Genomic DNA, 20489 nt, shown 5'->3' with positions numbered 1-20489 from the left:
CTCTGCCCCCCCCAGGGTTACTTCCTGCGGCCCTCCCCGCGCCCCCCACCTCCGCAGCTCACCCGCTCAGGGCCGCCTCCCGGCTTTTTGCGCCCCAAGCAAAAAAAAAAAAAAAAGGATCCGGAGTGCCACCCCTTAGAAAGTGCTGCCCCAAGCACATGCTTGGAGCGCTGGTGCCTAGAGCTGGCCCTGGTGCTGAGCAGGGGGCCCCCACTGGAGTTCTTTCTGCTTGGCTACTGCTGTCTGTGGCTTCAGCACAGTGCTGCTTCTTTCTTTTCCTGTGCTCATTCTCTCATTTCAGTCCCACTGTCCCCCCAGTCACGGATCTGCAGGATCAGAGCTATGCACCAGCTTTACACAGCCTTTTGGAGGAAACCCTTCAGTAATGCAGACCCCCAAGGGGTCTCGCTCTTCCTTCAGGGTAGGCCTTGCAGCGTCACCGCCTCCAAGACTGAGTCTCTGGGCTTCAGCCCTCCTGCTTCACCCCAGGAGCTCTGCTCAGCGAGTCCAGCTGAGATAGACTCCTGCTCAGAGCCATGTACGCTCTTCAGGGACTAATGCACCTTGGCAAGTATTTGCAGTGACACCAGGCAGCCTTTTCAGACCAGTAGGTGTATTAGTGATCTGGAACAGAGCCTCGGAAATCCTTAGGCTAGCACAGAGAAATGAAGGTTAAGCCAGGCCATCTGACCAGGCCAGAGCAATCCACCAGCCAAGCGATAATGGATTCAATTTCAAGCTCTGTCTCTCTCTGACCCAGTGGTTCTCAACCTATTTACCATTGTGGACCGCATCCAATACTACCTGTATGGCCCTGAGGAGGTCACATGGGCCGCAGCTGTGTGCTGATTGAGCTGCAAACGGCCCATGGGCCGCAGGTGGAGAACCACTGCTCTGACCCTTCATCAGTCCCTGCTGAGAGCTTCTTCCGGAAGCTCATTCTTATCCCCTGCTGTCAGCTCTTAGATCTTTGTTCTCAAGCTGGTCTTTGCTCAGCTGCCCTGCTGGGAGGCGAAGGGGGAAATCTTTCCTCTTGGTCACTGATTGCTAGGTGTAAATGATCTGGTCACCGGGTCCTCCCATTGTCTCTTTTGGATTCAGCATCGATATAAGTTGTTTTCAACAGGTTCCAGTCAGTTTCTTAACAACCCATTCGTTGCACCCCCAAACAGCAAGGTGCCACACCCCCTCATGTCTCCTGTGCTGCCCCAAGAGCAGATTTAACCCTTCCCCCACACTGGATAGCAATGCAAAGTACAGAAGGAAACGGAGGCACACACAGGATTCATAAGAATATTATAAAAATTCCCACTTTGTCACATCACTCAGCTCAGAGTTTGTGTTCAGTTCTGGTAAATCCTCGACGTATCACTTGGAGGATGTGTGGGTAGAAAGCTTATGGAACTGATCTCTCTCTGCAGCTGCTCTTTCCCCTGTTCACCACCAGATGTGGCAGGGAACGCTCTACCACAGGGCTTATAATTAAGACACTTGCTCTTTATAACAAAAAGAGACAATAAAGAAGAGTGGCCACAGGCTGCAGGGAAGGGTGGAGTGGGGGATGGGAATTATTACAGAGGATATTCTGGTAGGTCCTGGTGAAATGCAACCCCTACTCCTCTTATATTTGGACACTTGAACAGAAACCTGTAGTAGCCCTTTTGCTGAGTGCAATGGCTTTATGCTGCAAGAGTGGATAGCACAGGGGTAGAAGGGCTGTGGATATATTTGGACAGGCTGTGTATTGAAGATGACCTAATGACATACAGTCTTTTCTCACCTCTTTCCCCCACCAGCTGGACCCAAACGCAACAAATTAATCAGAAGGAAACTGGAAAACTCCTCCAAGGAGAAGAAAGGTGAGCGAATTCCACATTTCAGTCTGGCATTGTGCTCCTCAAAGCCATCATGGTCTTTAAAAATAAGCTAAGCCAAGGCACCCTATCTACCTGGATTCCATTGTGAATTTCTCCTTTGTGGCATGTTATTGCCCCCTCTCCCCCAGTGTGTTCATGTGCATGTATAAGTATACGGTCATAGGTGCGTATGTGTGGGTATGGGGGAGTGCTGGTATGTGAACGTGTTACTTCCCAGGGAGCCTGTTCTTGAGTCTCTCCTGCAATGGATTCCCCTTGAGGAGACTGTTCTACAATCCAGGTGCTCCAGCTGTTAAGAACTTTCACCTAAAAATTCCTTCTTTCACTTCAGGCACTCGCTCCTTGTCCTGCCTCCAACCAAGCTTGCATACCACTGCACGCACACTGACACATACACCCATCACTCTAGTACAGGGGTGGCCAACCTGAGCCTGTGAAGGAGCCAGAATTTACCAGTGTACATTGCCAAAGAGCCACAGTAATATGTCGGCAGCCTCCCAGCAGCTCCCACCACCTGCTTCCAGCGTCTCCCACCCACCAGCAGCCCCGCCAATCAGCACCTCCCAATCAGCTGTTTTGTGGCGTGCAGGAGGCTCTGGGGCAGAAGGAGGAGGAGTGAAGGCATGGCAGCTCGGGGAGGGGGCGGGAAGGGGTGGAGTGGGGGCAGGGCCTGTGGCAGAGCCAGGGGTTGAGCAGTGAGCACCCCCCGGCACATTGGAAAGTTGGTGCCTGTAGCTCCAGCACCGGAGTTGGTGCCTATACAAGGAGCCACATATTAACTTCTGAAGAGCTGCATGTGGCTCGGGAGCCAGAGGTTGGCCACCCCTGCTCTAGTATATGAGCGCTTCCCTTGGAAAATCAACAGCAGTGGCACAGGCCCTAGGGGACTTGTTACCAGATGAGCCCATTACTTTGGGGTATGCTCATTTATTCGGGTTACTCCTCTGGGGAAGGGGGTTCTGTAATCCTGTCAATGTACTCAGGGCCGGCTCTGGCTTTTTTGCCGCCCCAGGCAAAAAAGCCTCCTGCCGCCTCCCCCGCCCCCCGGCGGGGAGCGTGGCAGGGGAGGGCGCCGAGCCCGGCCGCAGCCCCGCTCTCCCCGGCCGGCCGGAGCGCCGGGGGGAGGGCGGCGAGCCCGGCCGGGGCCCCGCTCTCCCTGACCGGCCGGAGTGCCGGGAGGAGGGCGGAGAGCCCGGCCGCGGCCCCGCTCTCCCCGGCCGGCCAGAGCGCCGGGGGAGGGCAGCCCCGCTCTTCCTGGCCGGCCGGAGCGCCAGGGGGAGGGCGGCGAGTCCGGCCGCGGCCCCGCTCTCCCCGACTGGCCGGAGCGCCGGGAGGAGGGCGGCGAGCCCGGCCACGGCCCCGCTCTCCCCGGGTGAGCGCCGCCCCCTCCAGGTGCCGCCCCAAGCACATGCTTGGAGGGCTGGTGCCTGGAGCCGGCCCTGAATGTACTGCTTGTGTCACTTGTGTTTTCATATGGAGCTTTACTTCTCCCTTCTGCAAGTCCCCTCCCAATGGAGCTATCCTGCAGAACCTAGGGTCCCTAGGGCTGGGTTACACCCGCCCCAGAACCGGATGAACACCCACACCCCCACACATACATTAACAGAGCAAGTCTGAGCGGACCGGGTCAATCAGCACTGTCAAGCTGACCCCTTATATGTCTCTGGACTCACTGGGCTGGAGGAAGCAGCACTTTCAAGCTGTTACCCTTCTGTGTCCCAAATTCAGCATGTCCCTATCCCCACTCCCCCAACACAATTGTACTGGCAGTAACCTACTCGATGAGCAAACCCCACAGTATTTTGGGCGCTGCACGGATCTTTAGCTTAGGTAAAAGAAGCGTTGCTGTAGAGAGAATGGGGGAAACTAAAAACACAAACGAGTAAAGTTCAGCAAGAGAGAGAGAAGCAACCAACTTAACCATAGAAGTTATTTATTGAATAATAGTGATAACTACACAAGGAGGACTAAACCAACCTAACATACATGATTAAAGGTTAATACCTAAGGTAGAAAGGAAAACAGAGAGAGAGAAAGAGGGGGGGATCTCACCCACTCCATGAGGCTTGAACTGGTCGGGGTTCCCAGGTGATGGTGGTAGCTGAGGGTCCTGAATGCTGGAGACAGGCAGAGCCCCCAGCACGATCAGTCAGAAGATGGAGTTCCAGTGGAACTGATGCATAGTTTGGATCTAAGCATCAGAACCCTGACTAGAGGGTGAGTAGGGATTTTTGTAGAGAAAATACAATGGTTCAAGGGAGAACACTAGATTTGTTTATAGGTAAACTGATGACTCAAGGGTTTTCTTTAGACTAGACAATAGGATCTGATCACTCTTGGCTATGGGTGGTTTTCTTCCAGGGAGCTCACAATGCAACTAGGCTGCTTCAGTATTTGGATATCAATTAAGGATTCATTACTAGAATTGGTCTGATAACTGCTGAGCTGGGTGTGTGTGCAGGCGTAGGTTCATTAGCATCTGGAGCAGAGATTCCCAGGATGCAGTGCTTCCCTGCTTTTTCTGGTCCCAGAATTCAGTGTGGTTCTCTGTTCTCCATTCTGTATGTAAATTGAGATGTCTTCCTGTCCCATCTTTCATGCAGATGAGGCTAGGGGAGTTGTCTCTGCTCTCCATTCTGTATGCTAATGGAGATGTCTTAATCTTGTCACCCTTGTCAGGAGGGGTCTAGGTGTGTCTCCCAACGCCCTTCACTGCTCTCTGCAAGTTTTCTTCTTCTGATGGGTTTTGGTATAAGCAGAGGCTGGGCGGGGCGGGGGGAGGGCGGGGTGTCTTTCATGAGTCCGGCTGGATACTGCACCCTGGTTCCCCAGGAACACAGAGGTGTCTGGTATCAGACTCCATAGAGTTTCTGGCACATCTCCCTTTTCAGACTTGGTGGAGTGGCTCTGCTTGGGATAGGGTTTGGTCTTTGGTTTGTGTTTGTTTTTTTATGGATTTTGACTTTGAGGGACATTTGTTTATTTTATTTTTGTGTGTGTGAATAAAAAGACAGACCATTCTTACAGGAATTCTTATAGGAATCACCTGGAAATCAAAGATTCCTCCTGCCCCAAACTGTTTTCTGGAAGGTGTCCATAAATGAGTTTCCTCCATGGGCAGGGTCATAAATACAGTATTTCCAGGTTCCCTACTGACATACCAAAAGCTTTGTATTCTCAGCACCGCCCTGTGCTCTTCTTGCCCTGCCAGAAGGCAAGAGTTCATTGCCAACACTCAAATGTTGCAAAAGCCAGGAAATGTGGAATTCCCCTTCAAGATGATCAAGACTAAACAAATCATAGATCATGGAAAAATAGAAACAGAGATAAGGAGACTCTGCCTACACAACACAAGCACACAACCTTAATTCTACCCTTGTGGGGATGGCAAGAGGAACAAGGAATACAGTTACCTTAGCCCTCCCCAACCAAACATGCTATTTTTCTCTGTGTCCAGCATAACTTCAGATCAGGACTGCTACTTGTATGTGCCAATAGATCCCCTCTGTGCTCCAGGTAGCACCATGGATCCAGGCTGGGGGCAGAGATCACACTGAAGAAAAAGGCTTGGGAAGGTGACGGAACTATGATCTCTCCCTGAGGAGCTCCTTAAGGCAGGGACCACAGGGGCAGAATTAAAGTTGCATGGCTGTGCTATGTGGGAAATGTGTTCTGAATTGTGTCTGTCCTGGCTTTGCAGCATTTGTGTTTGGGAATTCAACACTCCCATTCTGAAAGGGCCCAGGGAGCAGGATAAAGGGAATCACCTGGAATCTGCATGCCAGCTTACCTATGGGTTTTGCACATGAAATTTCCCTTGGATTCTGAGAAAGTGCAGTAGTGAGGATGGCATGACTGAGAGGTGTTTGGGGAGGGGGCTTCCTGGGTGTTCCTCAGGTACAAGCCCTGCCCGGTTCCTCCAGGCCCTCAAAGAGCTGGAGGGGATGATTGACCGGTTGTGAGGTGTTCAGCTAGTAGCTTGGATGACAGGGAAACCCCAGGGTTCCTACTGCACATTGGGCTCAGCGTGGGGGGAATGGCCTCTGAACTCTCCATTTTCCCAAGAGCAGGGGATGGGGATTTGCAGAGCCCCTTCCCCAAATTTTCTTGGTTCTTGCTCCCAATGTGCAGAAACCCCACCCTCCCCGACAACCAGCCCCTCCCTGCACACACTGCTGAATCACCCCATGGCCCCAGCTCCAATGGCTCTGACCCCAACATCTCACCTCACACTCTCAGCAACAGCTGCTGTGCCACAGGGCAGCCAGACCCTGGCAAACTCTCCAACAGAGCTCCCTTCTGTTTTTGAGCAGCCTGCCCCTCTGTCTCCACACACAGCCTGGCAGCCAGCCTTGTTATAGTGCCAGTCCCCCTCTTGGAAAACATTTCCAGCTGAGATTCAGGAGACCAAGAGTCTGTAGGGAAGGCTGTCCCCTGCTGCTTTTTCCTCACCTGTTGGAGCTTTTTTAAAGGTTTAGACCAGTTTCCTGTTTAAAAGAGAGCTCTTCCAAGTGCTCTAAAATCTGCATACTTACAATGATTGTCTTGAAATTTGCTATGCCTGATGGGAGTGTAGGGCAGGGTTAGTGATCCAAATGTGGGGTCATTTGAATAGGGAGTTCCCGAGACACAGCCCTCAGAAAAAAACAAAATAACACAAAACCCAAACAAACAGAAAAACACCAGCATTTCATTAAATTCAGATTCTAGCAAGTTAGTTTGAAGTTTGAAACCCACCCGTGGAAGGAATTGGATAATGAACTGTAAATGTTTTGGGGAAAAAATGCTCCATCTTTTTTTTTTTTTTTAAGAAATGTAGTCTGAGTACAGCAGCCTACTCCGAAGGTGCTGGAACTGTTTTTGAAAAGAAGAAAAGAATGACACGTGAATGATCACTGGGAGGGGAGGGTAATTAGAGGTGCAAAAGTATGTGGGAAGGGAGCTTGGGTCTTCTCAGTGATTGATGTGTAATTGGAATGGATAGCAGTGGAGGGCAGAGAGTTTGGAGCGCAGGTAAGGGAGACAGGAGGGGTTGGGGGAGAGGGAGAAGACAGAGGGGCTTGGAGACTGTGAGGGGTAGCGGAGGAAGTTGGGGGTTTAGCGGGTTACCTTGGGCAAGTCACTCAACTTCTCTGTGTCTGTTTCCCATCTGTAAAATGGGGATCATTATGTAAAAGTTCTTTGAAATCTACTGGTGAAAAGCACAATATAAAAACGGTGTCTTTGGATTATTACCTAGCCAAGGAGAGAATGACAATGGTCTAAATGACAAACCTTTCTGTCTCTGTTTAAAAAACTGGGCAAGTAAATAGCAAAAAACTTTGTTAACCCAGAATGAAGGTTGTCTGGTGATACTTCACGCCCTTCCAGAACATTGAACTCAGCAAAACTCTAACTTCTAACATCCAAGAAATACAGAGTTAAGGGAAATGCCCACACAACCATAACTCCACCTCTTTGAGTGATGCCCTAGTATGCCCATAACACACACACTCCCGCTCTGCCTTGTCACTGTAATGGACAGATGCTACCTGCACTTGCTTTGCGCTCAAACACTGAGTCTGCTCCCTGACACAATACCACACTTGTAAAATTTAACAGCCCCTTCACACAGGATATCACCTAACCCTGTACTGTCCCCTCCCCATCATTAAACCCAGCCTGCTTTTATATCCCACCTCGTGACTGACAATTCCCAGGCAAGACCACCCCAGTGCCCTGCTCCAGACCAACCTCCATTGAAATGGTGCAGACTGGAACCTCAAGGTCTATGTGCACCTCCTTCCTTTGATCACACACATGGGGTGGTCTCAGACCCAGATCTCCTCATGTCACAGTCGCAGCTCTCCCAAGCTGCTCCAGTTTATTCCTCCACCATTCAGAACCACTACACCCAGCACACTGAATGCAGCTGCAGTGGATTTAGATATTTCCCAGTGGCTATTGCCAGCTTGGGACGGGGGGCAGAGTTAAGGCTCTATGGGCATTCACCTTAACTCAGTTTTGCTGAACTCGCATTCCAGAAGAGCGCGAGCCATCACCTGGCAACCTTAACGCTGCATTAACAAAGTGTTTTGCTATTTCATTGGCTTTAAGGCCAAAAGAGGCCATTAGATGGTTTAGTCTGACCTCCTATATAGCAGAAGCCTTTAAATTTCACCCAGTTAACCCTGTACTGAGCCCAAGTAATTTGTGTTGCACTGTGTCCCAGAAACGCGTCCAGGATTTGAAGATGTCAAGAGGTCAGGTGTGTTCAGTACCCAGAACTGAAGTCAGATCTTCCAATGTGCCCAGCACCCAATGTGCAACTGATGCACTGACCTCTCTTGGAAATCTGGCCTATCATGGTACTAGACTCTCAAAGTTTATCTAAAGAAAATGTTTCTGGGCCTCATGAGGGCAAGAAAAATCTTGAACACATGGCCACAGTGTTACCGATGCAGCGACGCCTGTCTGAGTCAGTCACTCTGAGCGGAGAGTTGCCCTGTTGCATTGCCATAGGGTGTTAACTCTGAGCCCATCTGATTGGCAGATGCTCCCATCACCACCATCCCGGTATCTGGGCTCACCCTATTGTGGCTCTTCTGTGTTGGTAGGATTCCCTCCCCACGGCCCTCTGCTTTGTGGGTAGGAGTTGAACCCTTGTTCATTCAGGAAAGAGCCTGACTCACCTGCAGGCAGGGAGCTGTGGCCTGGAGGTGGGGGAGACCCCTAGCTGTCTAAAGAGGAGTGGTGGTGAGCAGCCCGCAGCTCAGCTGATGGTTCTTTAGTGTCTGGCTCCTGCCACTGCCCCTTGAATAGGGTGGGACAATGGGAACCCCAGATTGCCTGACTCTGCTTTTGTTGCCGCAGAGTGTAGTTCTGCCGTGCTGCAGAGTGCGCAGGCTCCTGGCTGGAGGGCGGGATTGCTGCTACGTCTCTGTCTCGTTTCTGTCCGCCTGCAGGTCACAGTCCCTAACTGTCTCGTGTTTTTACAGACTGTTGTCCCCAGGCCTTTGGGATCCCGCTCTCCCAAGTCATTGCCAATGACTGGACACACAAGCAAATGCAGGAAGCAGTGAAAGGCAGCCGCAGGGACTGCCTGGAGGTGGAAGCGACCGTGACTAAATTTCGAGCTCAGATTCAGAAGAAATCCCCTTTCGTTGGAGGCTGTGTGCTGGAGCTCGGTGGAGAGTTTGCCGATGAGCCGCTCTCTCCTACTTTCCTGGACACTGTGTCCCGGAGCCACCGAAGGGTAAGGCTGCAAAACAGGTTGAGTGAGAACTAAACTGTGTGCTGGGAGCAAGCTGCCATCAGGCCGGGCAGGAGGGGGGCCGTGGCACCCCAACCACTGAGGCTGTTTCCCAGGGGCCCTGGTTACAAGGTCAAGTTGTGCTAGTTTGGCCCTCTGGTTGCTTTCAGCCTTGGGTTGGCTTCTGTTGGGGAAACTGAGGGGCTTCCAGCAGCACCAATTCCAGTGGGCTACTGTGCAAACACAGAATATAAAACAGTCCCTGCTCTAAGCAGCTTGCACAGTAAGAATAAGACAAGCAACAACACTGGATACAGATGAGGGAGGAGAAGGAAACTGGCACAAACCTGTTCAGCATGGGAGAATGCATGAAGGTGCTTCTTTGAAAATGTAACATGAGGGCGATGGAAGCTGGCATCATGGGCCAGTGATAGGGGGAGTCAATCTCTTGGTCAGATCTGAGCGAAGACAGGTGGGTGAGGGTAGGCCGTGCAAAGAGAGGGGTGATATGGTAAAGTGACATGCCAGATCTTTGCAATAGCATTCTGAATGGAGGCTGGATTTACGGAAGCCAGAGAAGAGGATGTTTCAGTGGTCGAGACACAAGATGATGAAGGTCTGGACAGGGGTTTTAGCTGTGGATGGAGAGGAAAGGTGGCTCTGAGAACTGCAGAAAGCACTGTTAAGTTTTAGATACGGCTTGGATGCGAGGATCTTGACAGGGGGCCAAGTCAAAAATGACACCCAGGATATGGGCCTGAGTGACAAGAAGGATGGTGGTGTTGGGAGACGAGCAACACGGAAGGACTCAGAGAGCAAGATTACGGGATCTGTTCTGACCGGCTGAGCTTGAACTGACAGCTGGATGTCCACGAGGAGGTGTCAGAGAAACAGGCTGAGAGTGCAGTTTGGACAGACACAGACAGGTCTGGAGTAGAGAGGTAGATCTGTGCACCATCAGTACAGAGATGGCAGCTGAATTAGTGTTTGCTGATGAGATTACCCAGAGATAAAATGCAGAAGGAGAAGAGCAGGGGACCCAAGCTCTGAGGGCTGTGAGGAGCGTCCCCTGGACAACATGTTGAGAAACGATTGGAGAGGCTGGAGGGGCCACATGAGAGCACGGAGCCCCGCAAGCCGAGGGAAGACGAGATTTCAATCAGAAGAGCATGGTCAGTGGTGTCAGAGGTGGTCACCAGGCCGAGGAGGACAAGGATTCACTCAGCCTGTTGTGGAGGTGCAAGCTTTTCTGCCAGCTCTGCTGGGCTGAGACAGGGGAGTACAGCTGGGCAGAGGAAGCATGTTCTGTTCCATGCAGGATGCTGATATCTTCGGTTTTGTTCTGATTGGGAGCCAAAACCAAACATTTTGAAATTCTCTGCAAAAGTAAACGGAGCCCCGGGACCTTTCGTATGTTTGGCTGCAGAGGGAGGGAGGGATAGCTCAGTGGTTTGAGCATTGGCCTGCTAAACCCAGGGTTGTGAGTTCAATCCTTGAGGGGGCCATTTAGGGATCTGGGGCAAAAATCTGTCTGGGGATTGGTCCTGCTTTGAGCAGGGGGTTGGACTAGATGACCTCCTGAGGTCCTTTCCAACCCTGATATTCTATGATTCTATGATCCTGGACCCTGGCCTGATCTTGGTCAGGCTGTCTAGGCACTACTGTAATGTGAATAACTAGATCCAGCACATTGTACTGCCAGGAGATCACTTAATATATCGGATGAATCTGGTAACTAGCCACTTTCCTGCTGTCCCTGCTCCTGACGAAGCCAGTGTGTCAACACGTTGGCTGGTGCCTCAAGCCCATGATGATGGAGATGGGCCTCCAGGGGGCAGCACCCAGCCTAGAAAGGCATTTTCTGATCCTCCTGCTGCTGCTGCTGCATGGGGGTGGGCAAGGGCAGGCAGACCTGTTGGGGCTTCTATGGGTCTGGGGCAGAGGGAGCAACTATTACCTTGTCGTCACCCTGGAAAATTAAAATGGGGGGATATGGGAGCCAGCATCAGCCAGCAGCCCCCACAAGGACTCCAGGCCATTGAGCCTCTCCAGAAGATACTCCAGCCAAGCAGGAAAGGCAGAGCAGGGGTAGGGTAAGAGGGAAGTGACACTTGGCTCCATGGGAAATTTCACTCTGAACAGGAGTTTTGCTGGAGTTTGCTTGGAATTTAGACTGAGGCACTAGCAGCTCTGGCAGCAGTAGGGGTGTGTATAGAAGGGGGAATTCCAGCAGTGGCAGTGTGTATAAACAAGGGTTTGTCTGCACAGCCACTGGCAGCATGTGTCCAGTGTGGATAGACGGACACATGCTAGCTGTGTTCGAACTAGCACACTGAAAATAGCAGCGTGGCTGCAGCAGCACTGGCTAGCCACCCAAGTATGTACCCAGGGGCTGGATGGGCTTGTACTCAGAGTGCCTGGGATGGGAAAGCTCCCTCTAGCTTCTCACTTCCCTTGCTCACCCTGGGGTGGCCCATACCTGGCCTCTGTATTTTGTTGGCCAGGGTATGGAGTCTTGTGGGGGTTCATTTTAGCGCCGAGGTTCTGGGATTTGTGGGGGCACCAGGGGCTTATGAACTGAGGGCTCCGGGCACCTTGTCACCTCTGTGTCTGATTTCAGGGGGGAGTGTCTGTGGACTCCATCACCGATTTGGGTGACAACACCTCCAGGCTGCTGGAAGCTCTGCAGCTGTCACATCCCAATGAGCTGGATCTCAGGAGAACCTTGGAGAGGAACAAGACATTGAGCCTCAATCCCATCTACAGGCAGGTCCCGCGTGTTGTGGACAGATGTTGCCAGCACATTGAGGCATACGGTAAAGAAGCTTTTCCCTCTAACCAAAGGGATTCCTCGAGAATAATGAAATGACGTCACGTTAGGCCCCCTGAAATCAGCGACAAACCCCCAGTGAGCTCAGGGAATAGGCCCGGTCCTTACCTTCTGAGCTTTGGTTTGCTTGCTTATAGCCAAGAAGCTCTATCCTGTGGGCTAGCCTTCCCTTTGGCCTCTCAAGGTGGGTGCAGCTCAGGCCTGCAGAGAATCCTAGGCAAGGCTTGGTGAGGATTCCACCTTTTTATTCTTATGAATCTCATTTTTCTCCCATTTAAATCTCTCTCTCCATCCCCCTGCTAGAAGTGGGGAGGAGACAGAGCCTCTCCAACTCCAAGGCCCATAAGAACCTCCCTTAGGGATGGACAAACTGGCTCAGAGTCGCCCCACAAATCTTCACCCCTTTGCTGGATCCAAACCAAGACCTTTCCCGAGTCTCTGATGCTGTTTGAGGTTTCTCTAGCCCCCAAGATTTCTGCATTCATTGATCAACAGGGGACACTTTGTGACATTCCAGGGTACAGTCCAGAGTAATGAGCAGCCGTGTCACCCCTGCCTTGCAACCCTGGGTGCCTTACAATGTCTTGTTGAAGTAGCTCCCATCTGGGTCCCTCACAAACAGCCTCCAGCGTGCAAGCCACACCTGAGTGTCTGTGGGTAACGGCAGCCTGCCAGCCACACTTGGGTTACACTCTGGCTCTCACCAGCCTGGGTTATACTGCAGGGTGACCCCAACACACCCCCAGTCTTAGATTTTTTCCCATAGAAATGTATGTCCTGTACTGCCCAACCCTCTCTTGGACAGGACAAGTTATATTAAATCCATTAATATTAAATCTGTTATTCCTTAACTTGGAGGTTAAGTCCATTAATGGCTATTAGCCAGGATAGGTAAGGAATGGTGTCTCTAGCCTCTGTTTGTCAGACGGTGGAGATGGATGGCAGGAGAGAGATCACTTGATCATTACCTGTTAGGTTCACTCCCTCTGGGGCACCTGGCATTGGCCACTGTCAGTAGACAGGATACTGGGCTGGATGGATCTTTGGTCTGACCCAGTATGGCCGTTCTTATGTTCTTTAAGAGAATAATATACACACAACTTGTCACCGCAAGTGGAGATGCCCAGACACTTCAGTTTAAACACAGTGGATTAGATAAAACAATAAAACAAGTTTATTAACTACAAAGAGAGAGATTTTAAGTGAGTACAAGTAGGCATATAGGAGGCATAAAAGTCAGAAATGGCTACAAGAAAAATAAAGATAAGACATTTATTAATACCTAACTTAACTACATTATCAGAGGGGTAGCCGTGTTAGCCTGGATCTGTAAAAAGTGACAAAGAGTCCTGTGGCACCTTATAGACTAAATGTCTGTTAGTCTATAAGGTGCCACAGGACTCTTTGTCGCTTTTAACTACTTTAGAATCAAAGCAAAGTTTTCTCACCACATGCTTTCAGCAGTCTTACTGACCAAACTGTCTAGGTCAGGACCTCTCCCTCAGAGTCCAACAGCTGCTTCCTTTGTCGCTTCAGGGCAGGGAGGGGATGTCTTGTGGTGTTTGTCTCTCCCATTTATAGTTTCAGTTCCTCTCTTGACAAACATTTCCAGCTGAGAACCAGGAGTCAAAGAGTTGATGTGGAAGGATGTTCCCTGCTGTTTTTTTCACCTGTTTGAACTTCCTTTTTCTTTCCTTGCTGCTTGATGGTTCTGTTTATGGCTTAAATGCAACTTAAGCAGAGCACACATTCCTTTGTTTAGGACAGACCTGTTTGCCAACTTCTGTTTGGGCAGGACTATGGGGTTTGGAACTTGTGTCAATTTCACTATACGGGTGAATTTTATAACTTTACATACAATGTTGCCACACATATTTTAGCAGGACAATACAGAGCAGCAAATTATGGGTTTTCAGATGATACCTTACAAGGCATAACTTATACAAACATTATTACAATAGTGTGTAGGTGTGAATACAGGGGTACATTTGGTCTCACTTGCATAGCCAAGAGAAACTGAGTCACTAACCCCCAATTTTCAAAGCTCTGTCAAGTCACCTTTGCAACACAGATCATGTGTTAAAAATTACATCAACCTAGTTACATCTGCTCAGGGGTGTGAAAATGTCACACCCCATAGCTCCGTAGTAAGCCAACCTAGCCTCTGGTGTAGATGCAGCCAGGTCAACCTGGCTACTGCTGCTCAGAGAGGTGGATTACTTATATGGATGGAAAACCCTCTTCTGTCACCGTAGGAAACATCTACACTATTGTGCTACAGTAGCACAGCTGCAGCACTGTAGCTCTGCGACTCTAACACCTGTAATGTAGACATAGCTTCAGTTCCACCAGCCGAAGACAACTCTAGAGCTACTCTCAAAACCAATCTTTGTCCCCAAACTCAGTTTGAGTCTGGGCAGTGCCGCCCCTGGCACTCAGATAATAGAGGAAGTAGCACAGGCTGGAGGCCAGGGACCCAGGAGATTCAGGGAGTGATTAATTAATTGCAGATGATACCCTGGGGACGAAGGATGGGGTGGCATGGAGGTGGCAGATTGTAGGACAGCACAGGGAGAAGCCTTTCATTTACTGACTCTTCGTGAGTTAACAGAGTGAAGCAATGTCTTCCCTTGTAGCTAAAGGTAAAGAGCCCAGTGTTCCACATGGCACAGACCAGTCAGGGCTGTGGACAAGTAAAGAAATTCATTTGAATACAGAGCTGTTTACAAACCTATTTTTCTTTCAGGACTCCAGACTGTGGGCATTTTCCGTGTCGGAAGCTCTAAGAAAAGAGTTCAGCAGGTAGAGTGCCCAACTCACCAAACCATCTGTATAGGTGACAGGTGCCACAGGGACCTAGAGGGAGAATGGGAGATGGGAACACAGACTTGCCTACTCTACAATAAGAACCAGATTTAAATGTGGCTGTATCCAGAGCTGTAAGCCCCATGTGCTGTAACACATTTTATTCTGGCTTGTGTGCACAGCAAAAAAATGGTCTCCCCATGTGGCAGGATCAGGAATCCCCCTGAAGGATCTGCCAGGGCTAGAAGATGCTTCCCTGAGCCAGTTATACTGTATCTCTTCTCTATCACACAGGCAAATTAAAAATCAGCATGGATGGTGCTGTAAGAGAGCATTGCTGGGAGGCAGTTGGGAAGAGGCAGGCAAGGAGAGAAAAGAAAACACGATATAGGAAACAGAGTAAGAGGCTGGAGTGAGTCTGTCTCCTGTGTGTCCAGGGCAGCTGCCCCTGCAGTCTCTGTGCCCAGTGCCCATGAGAAGTATGTGGAGAAGGAAGAGAGAATGGAGCTGAGGAGTGGGGGGAGAGAAAATGGGGTAAGGGCGAGAGCATGGGAAGGAGAGAGGAAGAAAGTGGGGTATGGCCCAGCGAAGGAGGGATGAGTACAAGACAATGAAGGGAGGAGACGAGACTAAAGCTTAGACACTTGAGAAGATCAGAAAGCAGAGGAGAAGGAAGCCAGAGTATGTGTGAGGGGTAGAGAATAAATAAAGTAGGGCTTGGAATACCGGAGTCTAAAATTACATTGACGTAGTCCTGCAGGAGCAGAAAACGCAGTGCAGAGGCTGGGCCTAGGAAACCAGTGACAAGGACTCCGAGGGAAACACAGGCCTAGATACTTGGGTCCAGCTGAGCTATCCTGGAGGCAACTGGGGGCTGATTTGGCCCTTGCCATAACTTAGAGCTGCCTTGGGGCTACTCTAACTTACTTTGGCTCATAACAACTGGATTGCTATGTGCTGTGGCCATGCCTCCATCATGCCCTCTACTCTGGGTGGGACTGTGAAGGGTTGGTGTAGCTGGCTTCATGCTAGCTGGCAATTCCCCTATGTAAGGTGAACCCCAGCTAGTCTTTCTTCTGATATGTGGTCCAAAGGTGATTTATTGGGGCCAGAGACATCACCCCTACTATGTTCTTCCACCCCTCTCTTTATTCTAATATTTCTTGGAACTGATTCATAGATATTAAGGCTAGAAGGGACCACTCTGATCCTATAGTCTGACTTTCTGCATAACACAACCCAGAGAATTTTACCCAGTGATTCCGCATCAAGCCTATAGCTGTTAGTTGAGCTAGAGCCTATCTTTTAGAAAGACATCCAACCCTTACAGATTTCAAGTGATAGAGCATCCACCATATCACTACGTAAGATGTTTCAGTGGTTAATTATCTTCATTATTAAGAGTATGTTCCTTATTGTGAATTTGTCTAGCTTCAACTTCAAGCTATTGGAATTTGTTCTGCCTTTGCTACATAGACCCCCCCTCTGCTATCATAAGTGAAAAATGTCTGGCCAGTAGAATGAATGACAATTAAAAAGGAATTCTTTAAATACTTCAGGAAAAAAAGAAATCCTAGTAATGTTATATATAGGGAAGGTAAGATTGTCAATAATGATGCAGAAAAGGAAGTATTCTATAGATATTTCTGTTCTGTATTTATAGTCATATTCATACAAATATTTTCTATTCCAACATTATCTAGACAGGAGGTTAAACAGCTACTACTGAACATAAACATTTTTAAATCTGCAGGATCAGATATCTTACCTAAGAGTTTTAAAAGAATTGGCTGGGGAGTTGTTTGAGCCATAATGTTGATAATTAACAAGACTTGGAATATTGGGGACCCAGGTATAACTATCGGCTGGTTAGCCTGGGCAAACCAGTGGAATGGCTGATACAGGATGCCACCAGTAAAGAATTAAAGAATGGTAGCATTGTTATTTTAGCAATCCACATGATTCTGTGAAAATAGATCTTGTCAAGTGAACTTGACGTGCTTTGATGAGATGGCAAGTTTGGCTGATAAGGGAAATTGTGTTCACACCACATACTTGGACTTCAGTAAGGCATTTGAGTTAGTGCCACACAAAATTATGTTTAAAAAAAACAGTACCCTACAAAATCATTGCAGCCCATGTTAAGTGGATTAAAAATTGGTTAACTGATCTCAGAAAGTAATTGTAAATGGGGAATCAGCATTCAGTGGGGATGTTACTAGTGAGGTCCTGCAAGGATCTGTTCTTGGCCTGATACTATTTAATATCTTGATCAGTGATCCGGAAGAAAACATAAAATCATTGCTGATAAATTTAGCAGGTGACACAGAAATTGATGGAGTGGTAAAAATGGGTACAGGGCAGTTGTACAGACTGATCTGGATTGCTTGGTAAACTGGGCTCATTTGAACAATATGTTCAATATGTTAATACAGCCAAATGCAAGGTCATACATTTAGTGCCAAAGAATGTGCGTCACACTTACAGAATGGGGGGGTGGGGTTACATCCCGGAAAGCAGTGGCTCAGAAAAGGACTTGGTGGTCTTGGTGGATAGTCAGCTGAACATTAGTTCCCAGTGCAATTTTGTGGTTAAGAGGCTGAACGTGATCCTTGGATACATAAGCAAGTCAATGTGTAAGATCACCACTGACAAACCATCTGGTTCTTGTATCCACAGTTTAAAAAAAGATGTTGAAAAAATTGGAAAGGGTTCTGAAAAGAACCAGAAATAATTTGCTGGCTGGACAATCTGCCTTAGAGCAAGCGACTTAAAATGGTCAATCTATTTAGTGTATCAAAGAGAAGGTTAAAAGCTGACTTGATCATAGTCTAGAAGTCTCTGCATGGGGAGAAGATTCTAACAGCAAAGCGCTCTTTAATAATAGCAGACAAAAGCAGATCAAGATCCAATTGAGCCAATTAGATCAGACTAGAAAAAAGTGCCCATTTTTAAGTGGGGTAATTAACCATTGGAGCAATTTCTCCATCACTTGTCATCTTCAAATCATAATGGGTGTCTTTCCAAAAGGTATTCTCTAGTCCAGCCAGCAGCTTTGGCCTGCATTACACAGGAAGTCAAACTAGATGATCATAAAGGTGCCTTCTTACCTTAAAATCTATTAATCGTTCTGTGAACTGAACACACTCCAATCCCCTTCACTTCAGTGGGAAATGCATGCTCACAGCCTTCATGGGGACGGGCCCCAGACTGCTAGATGGAGGAGTGACTGATTGCTACTTGCCTTTTTCCTTTCTTTTTCTCTTTTTCCCATTATTTAAGCTGCGGGAAGAATTCGACCAGGGATTTGATGTTTTCTTGGATGATAGTTACTGTGTCCACGATGTGGCAGCTCTGCTCAAAGAGTTTTTCCGGGACATGCCTGATTCCCTGATTCCCAAGGAACTCTACTCAGCCTTTGTCAGTACAGCCTGTAAGTAGCCAGAATCTCAGCACCCCAGGACCCACTTCACTAGGCTAGGGACTAAGGGCTGCGCTTGAGTTTCTTTTTTTAAAGAACAAATCTGTAAATCAATGTAGTTCTTATTAAAGTGAATGGCTAGTTACTGGGCTCAATACAGGAGTAGCTGGAGTAGGTCAGACTAGATCAGTGGTTCTCAATCCACAGCCCGTGGGCCACTTGCGGCCCAATCAGCACACAGCGGCAGCCCATGTGACAGCCTCAGGGCCATACAGGTAGCGTATATATTGTGTGGATGCGGCACACATTACACAGAGAGCTGCATATGCGGCCCACAATGGTAAATAGCTTGAGAACCACTGGGCTAGACAAACTCATGGTCTCTTCTGGCTTTAAACTCCATAACTTGACAAATAATATCATGTGCACCTGTAATTCAGACAGCACTTGTGCAAATTCCTCCACACAGCTCTGTCACTGGCACCTCAGTCCACAGCCACAGCTCTCCCCCGACCATGTTATTTTAGTCCTGGAACCCCCATGCCCTTCCCAGTCCTGCTATTCCAGCCCTCGCACTCCCATATGGCTTTGCCAATGCATCTCAGTGCTGACTAGCAGCACCCCCTGTTATTCACTGGTTCTGGATGAGACCAAGGCATGGCAAATTAGACATGGCTTTGCAGTGTGGTATGACATTTCTAAAGGTCATTTTAATTTGGAGGTCCCCATGCAGAGACACCTCCTCGAGAAGCAGGGAGGTGAGAGTCCCTCTCTATACAGCTCGTACACAACCAGATCTGCAATCTTACAGTGGCTTCTTGACATTTTCTGGTGTCCTGAGCAATAAGCTAAAGAGATGTCAGCATCTACCTATGGTATTTGGGTGACCAGTTCCCATTAGAAGTAATGGGGCTTTGGCAGCCACCTCCTCTCTCTGGCTTTGGAAATCTCAACTAATGTGCTGGCTGCAAGGTAAATGAGCAGCCGATAGGAGGTGACTTTTGATGGCTGAAGGAACCAAGCATTTTTGTACAGTAAACGTAGAGTACGGATGTTGCCTGCATGATACTGATGAAAGTGATGAATATGGGGAGGTTTCAAATCCCCTTCCTCCATGTCCTACTGTAGCAATATTGCCAGGAAAACGAGTTACCAAAAACCTCGTCCCATTGGCTGATAGCCTGTGAGATATATCTGAGAACTGCTGCATTGCAGGAAGCCTGGAGAAAAGCTTTCCAACCTCTCGTTCGGTTGCGTCAAGGAAACAGTAATGATGCTTCTAGGACATTTCATTACACCGCAAAAGCACATCCCATTTCAGCAGCAGATAACGATTATCTGGAGAAACCTTTGTGAACTTTACTCCAGCATTGTGGGGCTGTGCAGCAACCGGGGAGCTGGCTCTATCCCAGGATAATGTGATCTGAGATGAGTTGCCTGAGAAAGCAGTGCATGGGTGAATTCAGGAGTGCAGAAACACAGTTTGCATGCCCTGGCTAGAGCTGTGAAGCTGGGGATACAAATAGAGAAGCATTTAAGGAGACACAGGGCTTGATTCTCAATTTGTCCCTGCACTTGAGGCAGGGAGCAAGTGAGTAGAAAGGGGATGTGATGTTTTGGGGTCCAACTCAGAGCAGTGAAGTTGCCACCCTTACTTCTGCACTGCTGCCTGCAGAGTTGGGCCCTCAGTCAGCAGCCGCCACTCTCCAGCTGCCCAGCTCAGAAGGCAGCAGCGCAGGAGTAAGGGTGGCATGGTTTGCTATTTTCACCCTTACTTGTGCGCTGCTGCTGGCTGTGCTGCCTTCAAAGCTGGGTGCCCAGCCAACAGCTGCCGCTCTCCGGCCACGCAGATCTGAAGGCAGCGCAAAAGTAAGGGTGATAATACTGCGACTCCCCTAAAATAATCTTGTGACCTCCCTGCAACTCCCTTTTGGGTCAGGACCTCCAATTTGAGAAACACTAGTCTCTCCCCTGTGAAATCTATATAGTATAGGGTAAAAGCACACAAAAGATCAGATTTCATGGGGGAGACCAGATTTCATGGTCCGTGGTGTGTTTTTCATGGCCGCGAATTTGATAGGGCCCTACCAATAGCCCAAATCACATAGCTAAAGAAGGAGGAGTCATTGCTCCACATGCTGATCACTGCAACAAAGGTTGTCTGTGGCAGGGAGGTATGGAGAAGGGACATCACCCATGCTCCAGCTAAGGGTACATCTACCTTTGTGCTGGGCGGTGTGATTCCCAGCTTACATAGACGTACCCCCGCTAGGTCTGCTCAAGGTAGCACCTAAAAATAGCAGTGTATTCACGGCAGCATGGGCA

The 20489-nt window shown here is 49.1% G+C and overlaps 1 protein-coding gene across 1 annotated transcript in view; it reads left to right on the top strand.

The window, feature by feature from the left end:
- Positions 1-827: 827 nt before the first annotated feature.
- Positions 828-20489, top strand: part of ARHGAP36 (Rho GTPase activating protein 36) — a 35816-nt gene continuing 16154 nt past the window's right edge. The window contains exons 1-6 of the mRNA XM_065411382.1: positions 828-954; positions 1797-1859; positions 8855-9111; positions 11729-11924; positions 14685-14740; positions 18026-18176. Of these exons, the coding sequence (XP_065267454.1) occupies positions 828-954; positions 1797-1859; positions 8855-9111; positions 11729-11924; positions 14685-14740; positions 18026-18176 (850 nt within the window). The remainder of the gene's footprint in view (positions 955-1796; positions 1860-8854; positions 9112-11728; positions 11925-14684; positions 14741-18025; positions 18177-20489) is intronic.

Source organism: Emys orbicularis, chromosome 9 (assembly GCF_028017835.1).
Source record: "Emys orbicularis isolate rEmyOrb1 chromosome 9, rEmyOrb1.hap1, whole genome shotgun sequence".
In the NCBI taxonomy this organism is placed as follows: domain Eukaryota; kingdom Metazoa; phylum Chordata; order Testudines; family Emydidae; genus Emys; species Emys orbicularis.
Note: the sequence above shows the minus strand (reverse complement) of the source record. Positions and strands in the feature narration are given on the sequence as shown.